General features: G+C 37.3%; 1 protein-coding gene across 1 annotated transcript in view; it reads left to right on the top strand.

Annotated features, from left to right (window-relative positions):
- Positions 1-19,867, top strand: part of LOC107595146 (protein AF-10-like) — a 51,692-nt gene that overhangs the window by 7,507 nt on the left and 24,318 nt on the right. Inside the window, exons 3-9 of the mRNA XM_016285484.1 lie at positions 3,757-3,811; positions 7,270-7,379; positions 8,396-8,499; positions 8,726-8,819; positions 11,891-11,980; positions 15,587-15,682; positions 15,867-16,179. Of these exons, the coding sequence (XP_016140970.1) occupies positions 3,757-3,811; positions 7,270-7,379; positions 8,396-8,499; positions 8,726-8,819; positions 11,891-11,980; positions 15,587-15,682; positions 15,867-16,179 (862 nt within the window). The remainder of the gene's footprint in view (positions 1-3,756; positions 3,812-7,269; positions 7,380-8,395; positions 8,500-8,725; positions 8,820-11,890; positions 11,981-15,586; positions 15,683-15,866; positions 16,180-19,867) is intronic.

A 19,867-nucleotide genomic window follows, 5' to 3' on the forward strand; every position in this document is an offset into this window, starting at 1 on the left:
GCTTCGTGTTAAAAAGTGCAAAGCACAAAGGGAAGAGAAATTGTGCGTAGAGTATTATATCTGTGCAACAGTTATTTAACAGTTTTAAATTTCAGTTACTGTGCACGTTAAAAACTATTTATAGTCTTTTCTATGCCCGTGTTTTGTTTCCACAGACACCCAGTAGCAAGTAACAAAACAACATTAAACTCCGGCAAGAAGATAAAGTCCTTTTTGCTAAATCATAGACATGTATTTACAAATCAAGTATAATGGGAACACAGAATGATCTTGGAGGGAGCTTTATCGAGCTGACTGCTGTAACTGAACGAGACCAGGGTTTAAAGGCTGAACGAATGACTGACAGCCACAGCGGAGAAAAGAGTTTGTGTGAACTTTAATGTAAGGACTTAAATATTCATATGTAGCTCACATTAAGCTATCATATGGCTTCAGAAGTAACACAGTATAATTCGCACAATCGGGGTAAAAAAAAGAAAAAAAGAAATTATTGGATTTGGATCGGCTCTCTATGACCGATACCCGATCCGAGAAAAATGGCACTATCGGAGCCGATACCCGATATGAATATCGGATCGGCGCATCCCTAATCAGAGCTAGAGCCCTGCATTTCAGCTCAGGCCCGACTTTTTTACGCCCCTCGGGCTGGGCTTCGGGACAATTTTCACGTCATAGTTCAGACGCGGGCAGGGGCTCGGGCCTGTTTTAGGCTTCTCCTTGTTTTTATATTTTAGACATCCATCAATTAGTGATGAAAAAAATTGCCTCGCTGGTGGAAACAACACAAAACTACTGTTTTCTGAGTCGGTGTCGCAAGGATGAAGTTGCCGATCCTGACTCACCAGCTCCTCATTAAACGCGCCTTTAGAGAGAAGTGCATCTTTACGGATTAAGATTATAATTAAAGAGTTTTTGTTTTTTATTTGTTTTATTTCGTTTAGTAATTTAAAGCTTTCTATAGATATATTTATCATGTCTGTGAGGCATGTATTCGCTGAGTTTCGGTTCATTTTTGTAAGCGCTCCTGTTCAAGACGAGATGGCTTTATATCTATAGATTTTATTTTAGGCAAGTCGTGATGATTTGAGAAGGCTAAATCAGGGGTGGGCAAACTTGGCCCTTCCAGGCCACTTTCCTTCAGAGTTTAGCTCCAACCCTAATCAAACACACCTGAACCAGCCAATCATTGTCTTCAAGAGGGCTTCGGGACAATTTTCACGTCATAGTTCAGACGCGGGCAGGGGCTCGGGCCTGTTTTAGGCTTCTCCTTGTTTTTATATTTTAGACATTCGTCAATTAGTGATGAAAAAATTGCCGTGCTGGTGGAAACAACATGAGATCATGCTACCGTGACTGTCAAGAGCGTCTCGATGGTGTTTAGTGTCCAGCAGCAGCATGTATGGAGCGTGCTGTCAGCGCAGCTGAAGAGTTCTGAGTTCAAATGCACGCAATTGGCTTAAGCTTGCAGCAAAGCATCGGTAAAAGTACTAACCTTAAATGTGTCAGGGGAAAAGAGGAAGGAGATATTTTAATTATTTACGAATAAATAGTGTTTTCTGAGTCGGTGTCGCAAGGATGAAGTTGCCGATCCTGACTCGCCACCTCTTTATTAGACGCGCCTTTAGAGAGAAGTTCATCTTTACGGATTATGATTATAATGAAAGAGTTTTTGTTTTTGATTTGTTTTATTTCGTTAATTAGTAATTTAAAGCTTTCCATCGATATATTTATCATGTCTGTGAGGCATGAGGACTCACTTAACTTACAAAAATGACAAACCATGGTTCACTGCAAAACTCAGACAGCTCCGTCAGGCCAAAGAAGATGCTCACAGGAAGGGGGATAATGTCTTGTATAAACAGGCTAAATACACACTGGAAAAGGAGATCAGAGTGGCAAAGAGGAATTATTCAGAAAAAATAAGGATTAAATTCTCTTCCAGTGACTCGGCATCAGTGTGGAAAAGTCTAAAAGAAATCACCAATTACAAGACACCATCCCCCAGCACTGCGGAGAATCAACACCGGGGCCACTTGGTCATTACTTTAAATGTGTAACGTTAATTAGGCTATGCGAGTACTGCTCATGTCTGAAAATAATATATGAAAAACAAAATTATTTTACATAAAAACATTAGGCTATAGCTTATATTTATTTAGTACATTTTTTAATTAATGTAAAAACTAAAATGAATTGTAAAACTGAAAGTTTTTTTTTTTTTATTGTGTTCAGAATTCGTGATGGGCCGCTCTCGTCCCGCAGGCCACGGGTTGAGAACCACTGATACAGTAAATAAGACCATGTTTAAATTCAACATCCTTGTAGCACAATGAAAAAAACCTGCCATATTTGAGGAAACACCTTTATTTGTTTGAGTCTTTTGCTACATGTTTATAATGTGTTGTAGTCAATGGTAGTGTCCTACATAATGCCCCTGTTTCTTAAAACATGCTGTAGCTTAAAATAAATGCCATTCTTGTATTTATTAATAGAAGATGGTGGTTGGGATAAAGGAAACATGAATGATTAGGATAGGCAATGTTGTGTTGGCAGTTACAGCAGTTTCCTTTGAGAGCTCTGCGATTTGATGGCTGTGCATGTGACTTGCGTGAGCTGTCAGGTAGCCATGAATCCTAAGTGGCAGTTTAGAGCAAAAGAATAGTGGGTCACAAGAAGGGGAAACTTGTTACACAACCCATTATGTGGCCATTTTTGTTGAAATATCTAGATTCGTGCCAAAACAAGGCATCTCACAATAACGCCTTTTATGAGGTTAGAAACATTTTCAATGCCATTTGCTCTCATTCTGAAAAGAAAAAGGACTTCCCTATTTGTATCCACAAGTTTGTCACTTGTAATATTTTTGTGGCCTTTTTGCCACTTCTAACCAAGATTTGTGAAAATCATAGCTTACTGGAGCACTTTTAAAACTAAGCCTTTTCCCAAAGCATAATTATGAAACCAAATTTCTGCATTTGTCCTCATTCCTCCACTTACTAAAAATGAGCCCATTTTTACCCATTTGTGCCCTGCTCTGCCACTTCATTCCCAAAGATTAAAGGGTGGAGGGGGAGAAAGCCGAGCTGGCAGACCCCTGAAGGAGGAGGACTGTCCACCACCTGTAACAAAGAGGAGGAGGACAGCAGACTGAGCAGAAGCTTAAAAACTTTGAACATAGTGGTATGTGGCAAGTAACGGCATGGTTCCAAGCACAATGTTATGCCCAAATATCTAACCCCGTTCAAGGATTTACAGATGAGTGAAATGTCATAGTATTTATGCATGTGGAATAGACCATGTGTCAGTGCCCATTCCTTTAGGACACTCTCAACCACATCTATTTTTTGTTGTTGATCAAACCGGGTAGTAGCTGTCTTTATTCCATCATTCATCTTATATTCACAGGGATTTATTTTCTTGTCCTGTCATTTGTTTCAAAAAAATGTTGTCTAAACCTGTTTTTCTCCTATAGCAGAACAGATCCTATTTTATCCTTGAATATAGAAGCAGCTCTTCAGGGATGTTTTCCAGCTTCAGTCAACTATCAAAGGCTCTTGTCTACTGTTTCATTGATCAGTTTTGCCAAGATCCTCTGTTCTCTAGTTTAAAGAGGGAAAAATGATGTCTAACCCTTAAACTCTGCTTTAGTTTGATGTCCATGTCAAAAGTAGAGTTCCTGAAAGCCCTCAGCGTTTGTGTCTGGCCCACAGATGGTTGGATGGATTGTGGATTCATGTATTTCTTTTCTTTTCACAGAGGTGTGAGCTGTGTCCCCACAAAGACGGAGCACTGAAACGAACAGATAATGGAGGTAAGACTGTCTGTTTTTATTTTGCACTTGCTGAGGAAAAACATCTCTAGCATTAGGCCTACTCTAAATGTTGTTGACGAAAATAGACTGCAGTCACTTATTTGCTAAATGTAGGCCTGTAGCGTAAATTATGTTAGACATGATGGCAGCCATTGGTAACACATATGACGCTGTGCGCGGTTTTGTAATGCTTTATATTTTGCTTTAATTTTTTGATGATTTGAGTGTGTTTAATAGACCAATTATTTAATAAAATCTTTGAAGAAAAAAACATTTGTTGGGTTAAATTAGTATTACCTCCACAATAAGTAAATTGTCATTGTTTTCAAATGGGGTAAGTCAGCCCAGTTTTAATTGTGAGGTGATAAAATGATGGAAGCTCTTGAGAAGAACATATGCTCTGATGAGGATGGCACCTTTCTATTTTTATGCCTCTAATGAAAGTCATAGTAAAAAAACAATGAAGTGAATTGATTTTCTCTTGTATGCTGTATTTCACTGCTATCCTCTGGCAGTTTTAATTATCACTGAAATGTTGCTGTCAAAAGGGTTTATTACCATATCTCTTCAATAAGCTGTTAATTAGTAAAAAATATCTTCATATGTCTCACCTAAATGTAATTTAATTTGGATTTCAGGAAAGTATTGCAATGAATAAATGCAGAGTTCAGATGTATTTTTTAATGTTTCTTTTTCTAAAATGCATCTAAACTCCTTTTGAACAAGCCAAAGGTTTTACGTTATTTTTGGCATATAATTTGTAGATTTTATCTGCTTTTTTTTTTTAAGCAGTTGAGCAAAGGGTTAGGAAGTGTGCGTGTTTATCTCTCTCACCTTGTTTTTATGGGTGGGCGGTCTCAGCGGGGTCATTGTGGGGCTGAGAGGAGTCTCCTCTTCTTCATGCTCTGGGTTCACGGCAAGGGCAGCTCAGAGACTGTAAACATGGCATGGGACACAGCTGCGGGACCATGCCCCATCTTTAGGGGTGGTGAGCTGTTTAATGGAAATGTTGCTGTCAAAAGGGTTTATTACCATATCTCTTCCATAAGCTGTTAATTAGTAAAAAATATCTTCATATGTCTCACCTAAACGTAATTTAATTTGGATTTCAGGAAAGTATTGCAATGAATAAATGCAGAGTTCAGATGTATTTTTTAATGTTTCTTTTTCTAAAATGCATCTAAACTCCTTTTGAACAAGCCAAAGGTTTTACGTTATTTTTGGCATATAATTTGTAGATTTTATCTGCTTTTTTTTTTTAAGCAGTTGAGCAAAGGGTTAGGAAGTGTGCGTGTTTATCTCTCTCACCTTGTTTTTATGGGTGGGCGGTCTCAGCGGGGTCATTGTGGGGCTGAGAGGAGTCTCCTCTTCTTCATGCTCTGGGTTCACGGCAAGGGCAGCTCAGAGACTGTAAACATGGCATGGGACACAGCTGCGGGACCATGCCCCATCTTTAGGGGTGGTGAGCTGTTTAATGGCCATGAGGGAAACATCATTGCCCCAGGCTTACAGTTTAGCTGTTTCAGACCATGTAATCTCCTTTTTTTTTTTTTTTTTTTTTTTTTTTGGCCTGAATTTGAAAAGGCTTTTGAAGTTCTTCGTCATAAACATTCCATGATTTGCCATTATTTATGAGTAGGAGTAAAGATTTCTGAAACATAAATTGTAGGAAGTATTTGTTTGGACCAGCAATGATCCCAGTAGTGAGATGTAGGTGTTCGTGATTTGCTTCTAAGATATCTATACATTTCGGCCAACTGAGGCGTGAAACTCGGCAGCAGTGACCAGACCAGCACATGGAGAGGTTTTTACAGGTGTTGCTTCTGTTAAGTTATGCAAACACAAGAATAATCCCAAATGAAAACACTTGAGCAGGGAATATACCTGGCCTAACAACATGTGTTGAAACACATGTAAGGAAATAAAAACTGAAAAACGCATCCTTCTTCACGTGGAGCCTTCAGACCAGTTTTTGCCTCTCTGGTATAACCTTTCAGGGTTTTTTTTATTGTTGCTTTTGTCCAAAAGTTTACAGTTATTCTGTCTAACTAGAATTTGAAGAACAAGATTATTTGAGTACTTTATGCTCAGCTAAAGACATCTTTGGCAAATCATTCTCTTTTTACATTTGCCACCCTTCTGTCTCTGAGGGGTTTAGAAGTTCTTTGGGGTGTGCTTGGGTTTTATTGCCTGGTTTTATAGGCTTCTGCTGGATTCTTGGAGGGACTTCAAAACAACAAAACCCACCTCCCTGTCTCTTTAGGCTGGGGTCAAAGACAGTTCATGGGTTCACCTTTAAGTTTAGGCCTGTTATTTTGCCCTTAAGCTGGATAAACAAAACTCATTTGTTCACTTCTTTTAGGTTAATTTCAACTTGATATCAGTAGCATCTGCTCACCTCTAACAAACATATTGCAGAATATGGTTATTAAATCTAAATTCTCACAGTTTGGGGGTTTTGTGGTTAAAAGACAGCTGATGTGGGAGATAAGGTTTAGTAGTAGCCTGAAATTATGATATAATATTTATGTATTGTGCTTGTGATGACACCCTATGGTTCAACACTTGGTCTAGACACTAGGCAGGAGAGAATATGCCTCTGCCTCTTCCAGTCCTGGGTGTTTCGTCTTTGCGGTCACACTCAGCCCACATGCTTTAATAAGTGTTTTTCACACTGTGGAGGAAGCCAGGCGTGCCCCATAGGCACGACTATGAGCAAACAAATGACCATGGTCTCGAATAAATTTGAAAACAGAAAGACAGAAAATGTGTTGAATATATATAAGAGCCTCCTATTTGGCATTATCCATCTTTTTGACATCCTGATTTTAATAGAAAATCATATTATTAAAAATAAGAACAACAACAAAAATAATTTTAATAATTTTATTAATAATTTAAAATGTTATTTGATTTTTTTTATTGAAAAACTACAAAGTTATATTTAAGTAATTTGTAAAAAAAAAAAAAAAAAGAATATATATTTAACCGAATTTGTTAGACTAGATAACTAGGTTTGGAAAATTAAAACTATTTTGCAACTTGGCGGTTTAGATATATTAGAAATATGGAAAAAAATCCAAAAATCCAAACCTGTAAGCGGAACTAAAAAAGTAGAGAAAATAACCTCCTTCGGTCAGTCGGCTGGAACCTGTGAAGATCCACGAGGAGCTCATAACCCATAAATGACTGATTAGACATCTACAGCTCCTGCTGAGCAAAGAACACTCAGTCTGTATTTACACCTGATGGAAACATCTCATTTTGTATTTAAACTCATGCATGTTTGGATGTGTTTATGGAGGGAGCCAGTTTTTGAATTTTTTTTTTTACAATTTTTTATACTGTTAAACCCAGTTCCATCTTTACAGCAGGTTTGCATAGAAATAAAAAAAAGAATTCAACCTTAGCCACTTTAATTTAACATCATCTGATCATTTGTCATGTGTCTTGTTTAGGTTGGGCCCATGTGGTTTGTGCTCTTTATATCCCAGAAGTGGAGTTCGCCAACGTATCCACCATGGAGCCCATCGTGCTTCAGTCTGTCCCTCATGAACGTTATAATAAGGTAAGTTCTCTAACCACTGAAAGACACATGCTGATAGTCTGGATATCAATGGGAAAACAAAGGCTCAACATAAGAGCCTCATAAATCAGCTCAGCAATGTAAACGGTATGCATGTAAGGAGTTTAGGTCTATACTGTGAATGTGTTTTCTTAAGGGACCAAGTGCTACATTTATCAATCTTAGATAAACATAGAATGTTGCTATTAATTCTGCACCAAAGCTGAATGAATGAAAACTCAGATCCATGTTATGGGAGTTTACACTCACGGTCCGAAATGAAAAGAACCAACCATATCTATTTGTCATTGGATATTCTTATTCATCAAATATCAGAGAATTTTTTTTAAGTCATTTCCAAGCCTAAGAAAAAAGTATTAAAAGTCATGAGTGAATATTAATTTGTTTATTAAATACTTGCAGGTATAGGTTTATAATACTACTGGTTGGAGTCCTGCGCATCACTGTAACTCAAGACTAATTGCAAAGTCCAAATGTTTAGATGTTAGCTTAAAACTTTTTCACTCAACCGTGAGGGTAAAGAAAACAATGTTCAATCAAGTACTAATGGGTTATGCCATCATGACACCATGCTTTTATTTTTTTATTTGAAAACCTAATTATGTTTTGTTTTCTATGGATGCCCTTCAATGCAGTAGATAAGTAAAATACAATCAGTTAGTGTTATATGATTTGGATTCAGTACTGTGTCTGATGACTCGCAGGACTAAGGAGCCAAGTTTAATCTCATGCTTGAAATAGTGGGTTTAAAATATGGGATAAAATAGATTCAGCTCTGTTGGTAATTGAGTCCTCACTGTGAGCCAATTTAAAATGGCATGGTTATCACTTGCCTAATAATCGAGGCGCTGGGAAGGGCGGCTTCTGAGAGACTTGTTAAATTGGTAGAGCCTTCACGCTAAACAAGCTGTGGGCCGTGCAACAATGCATTATATACCATAATAACTGCTTTCTGTAAGTGAAGAATCACTTCAGTGACTGTTTTTTTTTCTATCTAGACATGCTACATCTGTGAGGAACAGGGCCGTGAGAGCAAAGCTGCTACTGGAGCCTGCATGACATGCAACAAACATGGCTGCCGACAGGCCTTTCATGTCACATGGTGAGTTGCAGAGCCTTAATATTCCATCTATACGTCCTCATGAGCATGTTAATGTCCTTAATTATGCCATCTGTTAAATGGATAGGAATAGAAATGTTAAATACAACAGACTTCAGACTTCATTTGATTTGAGACCCCTTTAATTGTATAAAAATAGTTAAAACAATTACTGTAATTGTAATCTATAGTCTTTTTAAAGTTGCTTTTTCTCTGTCTTTGAATATAGCGCTCAGTTTGCTGGGTTATTGTGTGAAGAACAAGGCTCAGATGCTGATAATGTGAAATACTGTGGGTACTGCAAGTACCATTACAGCAAATTGGTAAGAATCAGTTTTTTCTAAACTTTACTGTTCTATCTGTATCACCCTGACACAAAGCACCGCTGTTGTGGAGCCCACAGTTTATGCTTTTGGTCGATGATATTGGAGAAATTCTGTCATTTGAAATTAAAGCATTAATGATGTCCAGGCTGAATATAAATAAAAGTTGCCGTACAGGAAATCTGTGTGGTATCTTTAAGTGGTTTTCAAGATGATGTGCAGGTAGATGCACTAGTGTTCAAAAAGATTTGGATCGGTATGATTAAAAAAAAAAAAAAAAGTTTAGTGCTTTTATTGAGCAAGGGTGCATTAAATTAATCAAAGGTGACAGTAAAGGCATTTTGCATTTCAAATAAATGCTGTTTTTTTCTATTTTATTGTTTCTATTCCTCAAAGAATCCAGAAAAAAAAAACCATTACAGATTCCATGAAAATATTAAGCATTAATACTTTTTTTGAAACTTGAATTTGAACTTTCAACTTTTTTTGAGTTTCAAATTTAAACATTTTTCAACTGTAATTAACAATAATAAATGTTTCTTGAGAACCAAATCAACACGTAAGAAAGATTTCTGAAAGATCACGAGACACTGAATACGGAGTACTGGCTTTTAAAAATTCAGTTTTGCATCACAAGAATAAATAATATTTTAAAATACATTAAAATAGAAAGCAATTATATGAAATTGTAATAACATTTCACTGTTACTGTTTTTACTGTGCTTGGATTAAATAAATGCAGCCTGGTTCTTTCAAAAACTTTAAAAAGAAATCTTACAGATCCCAGACTCCTCAGAACAGGAGATTGTGTTGTTTTTCCCATAAGTTACGTGTTTTAAAAGTGAGTTAGTATTTGATGGTCATGGTTTGTGTCTTTTGCCATTAGTGCTTCATATATTGAGGTATACTTCATGTCTCTAGTGCATTTCCGAAGCACTCAAGCTACTGATTTTTTACATTGGCCAGTACATGAATCATGTCGAGCGCTTCATTGTGACCATGTCATCATCGTTCAAGCTGTTCTTGCACATCCAGAATCACACGTGAACGCAGAAAAAGACACTCCCTCATCTGGAATATCTCTAATTTCTCAAATGTCTCGCACTCCTGGTCCAATTACAGCTGCTGAAAGCTGAGCTGTGGCATAAGCCCCCAGCGGCCCCTGCCGCCCCCACCTCAATCTCCCTCAAACCCTTTAACCCCTTAATCTCGTTGACAATCAACAGCAACTCACTGGACCTTTGTCTGTGGCTCTCCTTTCCTCTCCTTCCCATCACCCCCCCCTTTCCTGCATTTCCCCCTTCACTCTGTCTTAATACCCCTCTCAGAAAAAGAGGGCTAAGGTTTCAGAGAGATACACGGACTGCCCAGTGGCAGCTCTCAGTGACAGCATAACGGCCTGTGGTTTTCTGTCCAGCTTCGCTCGGTCATGAGTGTACTTGTGGACTTGGGCGTTCGTTCGTTCGTGTGTATGTGTGGCAAGGGGTTTTACTCACTCCAGCCCTAGAGCTACGCTGAGCTTTAGAGCCACAGCCCCCTGCTGCTTTTCAGATTTGTGCTGTGTGTGTGTGTCTATCCTCCCACTCAACAAAGGCTTCTCAGATACTGCTAGTCCTCTACAGGTCTTCTGAGTAAGGGGCTGGAGGCAGGGCCAGCGCTTTGTGATGTTCTCATAGGGGATTGTAATGAGTTGAGGATGGAGTGATAGTGATGTTTATTTATGTATACACCGTTTTATTTCATTCAGGCATTTATGACTACTCTGGTTTCTGGTGATAGATGCTGGAGTCAGAGTATTTCATGTCTTTTTTTCTTGTTACTTTTGTGATTTTATGTATTCATTCATATTTTACCAGGGTTTTTTTTTTTCATGGGATTATTTGGGCTTTTTAGCATCTTTGTTGGCTTATATATAAATATATATTTATATCATCATGATTTAAAAACTTATACATGTACACTACCTTTCAAAAGTTGAAAAATTTATACTTTCAGAATTGGGTGCATTTCAATTGACAGTGAAGACATACAATACAATATTAAATTGTAATAATACTTCACAATTTTAATGTTTTACTGCATTTTTGATCATATAAAGAGGCTTCATAAAAACATTTTTAAAAAGCTTAAAATGGCTACAAGCTTTTAAACTGTAGTGTTCATTTATATAAATATAATTAAGATATATAAATGTTTAAAGAAATATTTTTTGCCATCTCACATTTTGTTGTTTTGTCAGAATAAAATGACAGCACATTGCTCGTTTTGTTTGTTGTCATCCATTGTGGTGATTGCACTATTGTACATGACAGCATGATGTTTCTGCAGGATGTACCATGTCTCCCTGTCACCATGTCAATGGACTGACAGCATCAGCACAGTCTCTTGGATTAATAGTTCAATAGCTGGCTACTAACCCCTGACTTTTCCATGTAGGCCTTTGTTTCAGTGGGCTGCTGGTAAACAAAGACCATTCTGTGACCTGAGGTTTTTATGTGGCATTTGTTGACAATAGGAGCATTAGATACCATTGACTTCAAAAGAAATTAGGCATATTTTACTAAGATTTTTTTTTAATAAATGGAGAAAAATATTAGGAAGAATTGAAATTATGTTGTGAGGATATACGTGAAGTTGGTCAGTTTGAAAGCGCTTTTTTAAATATATATCAGCTGTTTCTGTTAGTAAGAAAATATTGTTGATTTGTATTTTTTTTAATAGAGAAATTAAACTTTGGCTTTCCCAAACTATATTCCTGTAAGGAAAATAGCTCTTGGATGCTGCCATACTGTTACAATAAACAAACCTGCCGACAAATATTCTCATGCAAGTTGCTTTTTGACAAAGTAGCTTCTCAAAATACAAGAATATCCTGATTGGTCATCATGACAATGTCTTTTTCCTTCTTTCCTTCCGTTATTGTCTTCTATCGGTTTCCTTTGTCTCAGTAAGGGCTATTTTCAGTGTTGCAAAAAAAAAATAAAATAATAAAAAAAAAAAAGACAGAAGTAGGAAAAAAATAATTGGACAGACTTTAAATGGTAACTCGAAGTTCCTCTTTCACCTTTTAGAGAAGGAGCAAAGGCTGTGGTAGTAGGGCTCAAAACTTAAGCGATTCTTCCACTCACTCTTTGGATAAGCACCATGACAAGGAAAAGAAGGTAAGGCAGCCTCCAGATCTACCTCACTTCCTGCCATGCCCCCCTCCTCACGACTTCAGACTATGAGGTAAACGCACAAAGCCAAAACTCTTGTTTGTCCGAAATATGCACCGCTGTGATTAGTTTTGTTTAAATCACACGAGCCACTGTCACCCTGTGCTGCCCCTCACACGCACACTTTTCATATCCCACAAAGCTTTTAAAGCCACGGGAGGGAGAAGAGTGCCTTTTATCACTCAAAGTGATTAGTATTTTGGTGCTGCCACAAATGATCAACATAAAGAGTGCTGTATTCATAGAAAAGCATCCGTCATGGCCATTAGTTCCACAGAGTACGTTTAATCAGTATTGATAGGTAGTGTAGTAATTTGTTCCACTAATTTTCTATACGCAGCCATACCGAATGAAACATGTAGCATTATTAGCCCTGTTCGCCTTCCCATCTAATTCAATTAAGCGTAGGCCCTGTAACATGGCCTCATATCAGTAAATGTGTACGTACCAGCAGAAGAAGATCTGTACTGCGTGGAAAACATGTTTGATTGTGCCTCTGCCTCTATTTTTCTCTTCTTGCTGTAATAACGGTGGTATCTGAAATTCTAATCCAGCAGACCTCATAGTGTGAAATGTGCGGAGGAGCTTGTCACATCTATCCATCGTCACTGATCAATTTCTGCCTGTCCCTAGCAGATCCCACATATTTCAAACACTCAGCCTCTGTGCAGCCATCTTAATCAGCGATAGCTTGCCTGATTTGTTCTATACGAACCGGGTCATTAAAATGGCTCTCAATGTTGATTAAACATTTCTTTAAATGTATTGTCGCATTTTTCAGTTTTTGACATTTGTTGGAAGAATTTACGTCTTTTTTCATATATTTTCATATATTTACTATTTATTTAATATACTCATAATTTAATAATTCTGCTTAATTATTATTATTCATTATTATTTTCTAGTGATATTTTTTTATTTTAAATAAAGGGAATTTTATGACATGTTATGTCTTTTTTAAAATCCCCTTGAAATGTTAAAAAATGTAAATTCTTTTGAAACGTGATAATTTTTTTATGCTATTCTGCAAGCTTACCAGCTTATATATTAAGTCACGAATCAATTGTAAAGTGTGGAATCACACATGCATTTTTTAAAATATATATATATATAATATATATATTTGTATTATTTTGCTATTGTATTTTGTATAACAAAGCAATTAGGCTAAAACCATTTCAGTCATTATGAATCACATTTTAAAGTAATGTAAAGTATTAGACTCCATTTAAGGAATTGTATTCCATTCATGTATTTAAATGTGAATCTGAAAGCTCTCAATAGTCAGTTGAGCACTTACAGCAGGGAGTGGAGGTCATTCATCGAGGCTGTTGGTTATTTGACACAAATTCACTAATTATTTGAATTGGTTTGAATGAGTTTGCATTGGAAATGCATACCAAAATGGAGTGGATGGTGCTCTAAGCTGCTCAAAGACCGACTGTGCAGCCTGTGTAATCTAGGTCAGCGAAAGATTAAATATGAGATGCCATTTAAAGCCGTTTCTTCCAGAATTATTCTGATATTTAACTTCTTCGCCTTATTCTGCATTGAGAGGGGTTGACGTAAACAATGATTCGGGTTGGAGCCGTATTCTTGAAGATGGTGTTGTGGAGTGCTCTGTGCTCCGCCATGGCTATTGTTACGATGCCTGATTTGCATTAGCAAAGGGGGCCCATCCCCCCTACTCCACATTCCCAGGTCAAAGGTCGGGGGGCTCAGATGTATACCTAGCTAATTCCAAACCCCAGGGCCAAACAACAATAGAGGCTAAAAGCTTCTCAATTTGCAGCTAGTTCAGATGTGTTCTGAGAGGCAGTCGAGAGCGGCATGTGGGAATAAAATGATGTTTTCAATCTCTCTTCCTCCTCCTGCCTCACATATCTTAAATTCTGATCTGTTTGGGTTTTTTGCTTTGTTTTCTGTATGATTAGTTTTCTTCTTTTGTATTTAAACTTTTTTTATTTTATTTTAAGATTTATTATATTTATTCATTTCCGTAGTTGAATTTTAATACTTAGCCCGAAGCCTCAGGAGTAATTTCTTTGTTCATCCTGAAAGAGATTTGCTACATTTCACTAATCTGCTGAAGGCATTGATGAATTATGATAAATGTCTTGGCTTTTTGTTCTCTCTCTTTTGCACTCACCTCTAACTGAACTATTCATCTTTGTATAATTAAGATAGCTGTCTGTCGTCTTATGTCAAACTCTTGCAAGACGTTTGTGCCAGAATTTTAAATAGACCAGTAAACAGCAGTTCATACCTGCGTTTTGTCATTATGTAAGGGTCTGCATATCTAGACTTTCAATTTATTTATTTGATGGAAATAAGATGAATGTTATGTGTATTTTTCTTTTTTCCAGTCATAAACACAGCCAAGTAGTGACATGATTTTTTTTCCCCTCACAATAACGCCCGCCCTGTCAACACCTTTAGGAACAATGTTAATTAAGACTTGGATTCTTGTCTTAGCATCCATTTAAAATTAGCACTTTTCTTGGGGAGCAAATGTGGCATTACAACGCTTTATAATTTCAGTAAATGCTGTTATAATTTTAAAGATTTGGTCACCATTAATATACTTGTCATTTTGCTGCATATAAACTGTTTTGTGATTTTTAAAATAACATTTTGTGATTTAGAGCTGAGCATAACAAAAACAGTGACATTTGGATCTGTAGGTTGCAGATGAAAACCAATAGCATTGAGTATTCAATACAAATACAATCTTTTCCACCCACTTAAAAAAATTGCCAGGGTGCTTATTCAAAACCTTCATTTCAAATGTGTATGATTTTCCTATTCTCAGAAAATGGCATTTAAAATAGTATATGCAGGAAAATTGCAAATGGTGTAGAGGAAGCGGAAGCTCATTTTCATTGAATAACTTGAGCCTGAGGGCCTCTGGAATCGTCACTGCCACTTGCACTGAGAAGTAGCATAAACCGTTATCATGTTCAGAATAATTGTCAATTCTAACTGAGACAATGGCTGGAAGATGACAGGAAGTGGCTAAAAAAAGATAGACGTTTGTATATCGCTCCAGTGGAGAATGTGTAAATATTCTTTACGATTGGTTCAGGATCACTGCATATTTTTACAGCCGCACTCTTAAGAACAGAAACGGAGAGGTTGGAGGTGTTCTATTGGAGTGCGAGGTGTAAATTTGTTCACGCTCCCGTTTCTCGGGCGCAAATAGAACTGTGTGGAGCGCGGCACTAGACTGGGGTGTAAATTAAGCAGCTGTAGACTCTGGTCAGGCCTGCAATGTGAAACCTTACCCTTCTACAGGAAAATCTTTCTTTTTCTTTACAAGAAGATCTTCATGGACCGCACAAGTGACTATCCTTGCTGGGTTTGAATGCATGCAAATGATTGACTCGTTCAGAATGAAACTTTCAATGTTTCACCTTTTTGAGTTTCTCATCTTTCTGCCTCTTTGTTTCAGAAATGGCACTGTAGGCTAAAGTCCTTCCCAAGCTGTACTGGCTTTAAAGCATTTGCGGAACCATCTTCATTAATGTTTTTGTTTGTGTCGTTTCATCACAGAAACATAAAGAAAGAGATCGCCACAAACCAAAGCACAAAAAATCTTTGGAACTGTCACCTTCCCTGGTGCCAGCACTGATGGTGACCTCTGAGAAGGTGAGTTAGACTATGATAAATGCATGCTAATTTTTTATTTATTTTATTTAAAATTTCTATTAATTTTATTGTATTTTTTTTCAATATTCATTTAATTACTTTTTACTTTTTTGTCATGACATTATTTTACAAAAAGCACTCTAAGCATTTTTGTCCATGTCTGCCTTTCCCTTTTTGGCCACAGAGCTACAACAGCAGCAGTGGTGGAAGTGTCTCCTCAATCTCCTCTACTCAGAAGCGATTGGACGACAGCGGAGGTCGTTTCACCACTGCCAACTTCCAGGAAGTTCCGTCTCACTCCAGTTCCAGCTCCAAGGATGGCAGCCTCTCTGATGGCAAGAGCTCGGATGGCAAAAGCAAGAAGTCCAGCAGTCACAGCACCAACTCGAGCTCTGGCTCCAGGGGCCGCAAGTCCGTGCCAGGCAAACCCCACGGCCCTGTGGTCACCACAGCGACGTCATCCACAGCTCCCTCTTCAACCAGTCCGTTTCAGCAAGGTGAGACTTCCAGACATGCCAACTTTACTTCAGAAATGAATTAGCATGTTCCCAAATTGAGCTGCCAGATTCAAGTCTCGTGTCGACTTTCTTTGTGTGACATTTGAGTGAGTCTGTTGTGACAGGGCTGGATGGAAGCCAGAAGCCGTAAGCTTGGCGTGTGTGTGTGATAAGGCGTCTGACTGGCTGCTGCTGCAATGTGGAGCGGCGAGTCTTTTCGAGCCGTTTGTGCCGTGGGTGGCGTCTCCTGTGTGTGTGAGTGTTTCTGTGTGTTATGAGGGAGGTTTGGGAGTCAGAGGAGAAGCATTTTCCCTTCCTTTCTGCTATCAAGCCGTGATGGAGGGATTGAAGCAGAGGTCACGTCTGGAAAATTCAGACTAATCATTAATGTGTCAGAGTACGGCAGGGGCCTCCTTGCTGGAGTTACAGGCAAACTTCAAGGAACCCTGGAAGAAGAAACAACACTATGTTTTCTCAGCAGAGCGCAATGAGATCAAAAGATGGTGGTGATTAACTATGGAGACTAATAGTATGTCATATTGTATGGGCTCTTGTGACAACACCCGACACAGACCCAGGGTCGGTGAGCTCGACTGTTCTGTTCCGCTGCCCTGATGTAATATTCCAAGTATATGAGAGATTGTAATATCAGCAATCTTTTATTAAATTGAGCCCTTTGTGTTTGACAGTAGCAGGGAGCTATAGTAATATGGAAAGCTTTTTATAATGCAGAATATTTGAGTCTTGTTGTTGTTGATATAAGAAAGGCAGATCAAATCTAATATTCTTTCAGACAGGGTTTAGGTTGAGCTCTGGGTCACTTGCTTAAATTCGGCTCTTTTTTCTTTTTTTATATTTCTTTTTATTGCATTTTAACGAGAGAGAGAACGAGAGAACAGTGTCAGCTGTCTTAACCGTGGCTTGTGCACTGCAAACACATACCAGCCTCATCCCTGTGTCTGTCACGTGACTCTGTTCCCCTTTCGGGCTCTGTCTTTACATTTATTTTGAAAGCTGAAGCTCGCGATTATGGTAAGGGGCGTTACATTTCCGACGAGTGCTTGTGGTGTTCGGTCAATCACAATGCACTGGGTCAGCTGGCCAATCAGAGCAGACTGCGCTTGTCGGAAGGAGAGACTTTGTGGAAAACGAAGCGTTTGAGAGAGGCGGGGCATAGAGGACCTACAATAATGTACAGTATTTGAAAAATAATGTGTTTTTTCATTAAATCATGTCAACGTATTCTGTTACACCAAATACACAAAATAATGATCTTTAAAAAAGCATCATATGACCCCTTTAATGTATATTTTTTTAAAAAGATTTCAGCCATTGTCCTATATTTGGTGCATATATACTTTTCCAATTGAAAGAAATAAGCCATTTCGCTTGAAGAATACATATATTTATAAATATATACTCCGTCTTTTTTAACTTGATCTCCTTAGGATATAAATGAAATAAAAAGATTAAAGGTGACAGTGGTGTGTTAACATCAAGGATCTTTTCTATCATTTCTTTCACATCTTTCACTCCTATATACAGTGGTATAGCGTTCCTTTAAAGTCACTGCATCTTAAGCAAGTAGGTACGTTTACATGGACACTTTTCGCTTCCATCTGAATTAATTCATTCTGTTTTAGAGGTTTACATGTCTTCTCGCTCGGATTATAAAAGGAATAAAACCACCCCTTGCAATCCGATCGAAATTTTAGTCTGATCAGTTATGTAAATCCTCATCAACCACTTACATTGTAGCAGGTTTAGTCATGTGTTCATTGTTAGTGATTTGAAGAGTCCTTTGATCCTGACACCAGCATATTAAATAATGAAGAAATTAAACCTTTACTAAAACAATTTCTTGTCACTTCTTTTTACAAAATAGATGGCATGTCGAGGGAATTATTTTGTGATTTGAGGATAAAATTTCTTATTTGTAAATAATTAAAGAAATGTTTTGTAGGAATATTGTATGTATTAACTATTTCCTCAAATGACATAAGAGTATTGCTAACATATAGATCTGCTATCTTTCGAATGCCCTTGTCAGCCCAAATCTTGAAACCTGCGTCTAATTTGCCTCACTGTAAAAAAATTCCGTTAAATTTACGGTAAAAAACCGGCAGCTGTGGTTGCCGTAATTTTACCGTTAAAAAATACGGCCGCAACATTTTAGGTTTTACGGTTTTAACTTAAATTTACAGTTAAATACCGTAATTTCATTAACTGATATAATGTTAATATACCAACCTATTGAAGTACTGAAATCTGTTTTGTACCTTTGTAATACACTGATAACCACCAAATGCAGGTGGTGATGAGAAAGTCACATGATGAACCAAAGCCCATCACAAGCAGCTTTTAAATAATAACGTATATAGAAGGTGCACAGTGTCATTCACACAAACACTAAACCACCATCATTGTAACACACATAAAAATGAAATAATGCAATAAACATTTATTTAACAGCATTAGGTGTAACACACAACCCTAATATACAAAACTGATAAGAAAAAACTAAGAAGAAAGATAGTTATTTCAACAAAAAAACATCAAATTTGAAATGTAACGCAGGGAATTCTGGGATTGTCAATTTACGGTTATTCACTGTAAATTATACGGTCTTTTTCACTTCCAAAAATTGTATACTACCGTAAAATGAATGTCCAATACATGTAATGTCCAATACAGTTTTTCACCGTATATAGTAGGGGAATTAACCATTTAACAGGTTTTTACTGTAGCATTTTTTTACAGTGCTGGTTTAAATTTTTGCCCCAAATGGGACTAAAACAAGATATATGGTAGAAGGCACCTAAATATTTTTTCACGGCAATCATATTTCTAACTATAGGATTGGAAACATTTTTTTAATATCTTTCAATTCTGATGAATATAAACACAAATTTAAAGGCAGGCCAGAATTAATGGAGCCGATTCCATATCCACCCAAGACGGGCAGTCCTGAGATAAAAAATAAAACATAATTGTTCTAAGTTGCACAGCCCAATAATACCAATGAAAAGTAGGACACTGTAGATCTCATCTGTCATATGGCAAATATAGAAGTGTCAGACGGAGTCTGGAACATCTGTTATTCCAAATGAATTTAGTGGACATTTTTTTAAGTCGTTAAAATAGATGTTTATGGGGAGGCAGAGGAATGTTCTGGAATATATTGACAATATTCATTTTCAAAATATTTATTCGACCAATTAAAGATATGGGTAAGGATATCCATCTTTCTATAGAGCTACTAACACTTTCAAGAAGTGGATCATAATTTACTTGCACAACATCTCCTAGTTTTGGTACAATTTTTATACCCAAGTATGTAAAACGGTCAACTATATTGAAGGTTGCAACACAATTACTAGGTTGCTGTCTGTCAATCTCATTTAGATATAGAATAGAACTTTTAGAATTGTTAATCTTGTATCCAGAATTTTTGCCAAATGTACTGATAAGATCTAATAAAGCAGGTATTGATGTATCAAGATGCTTTAGGAAAAGAATGACATCATCAGCGAATAACGCAATTTTAGGTTCTATCTGTCCAATCTTAATGCCTGTTAATTCCACATGTTTTTTTACTGCTATTGCAAAAGGCTCGATGGAGATGGCAAAAAGAAGAGTACAACCTTGTCTTCACCCTCTTGATACGCTAAATGGTTTTGAAACAATA

This window comes from Sinocyclocheilus grahami, unplaced genomic scaffold (genome assembly GCF_001515645.1).
Source record: "Sinocyclocheilus grahami isolate Dianchi unplaced genomic scaffold, SAMN03320097.WGS_v1.1 scaffold197.1, whole genome shotgun sequence".
NCBI lineage: Eukaryota > Metazoa > Chordata > Actinopteri > Cypriniformes > Cyprinidae > Sinocyclocheilus > Sinocyclocheilus grahami.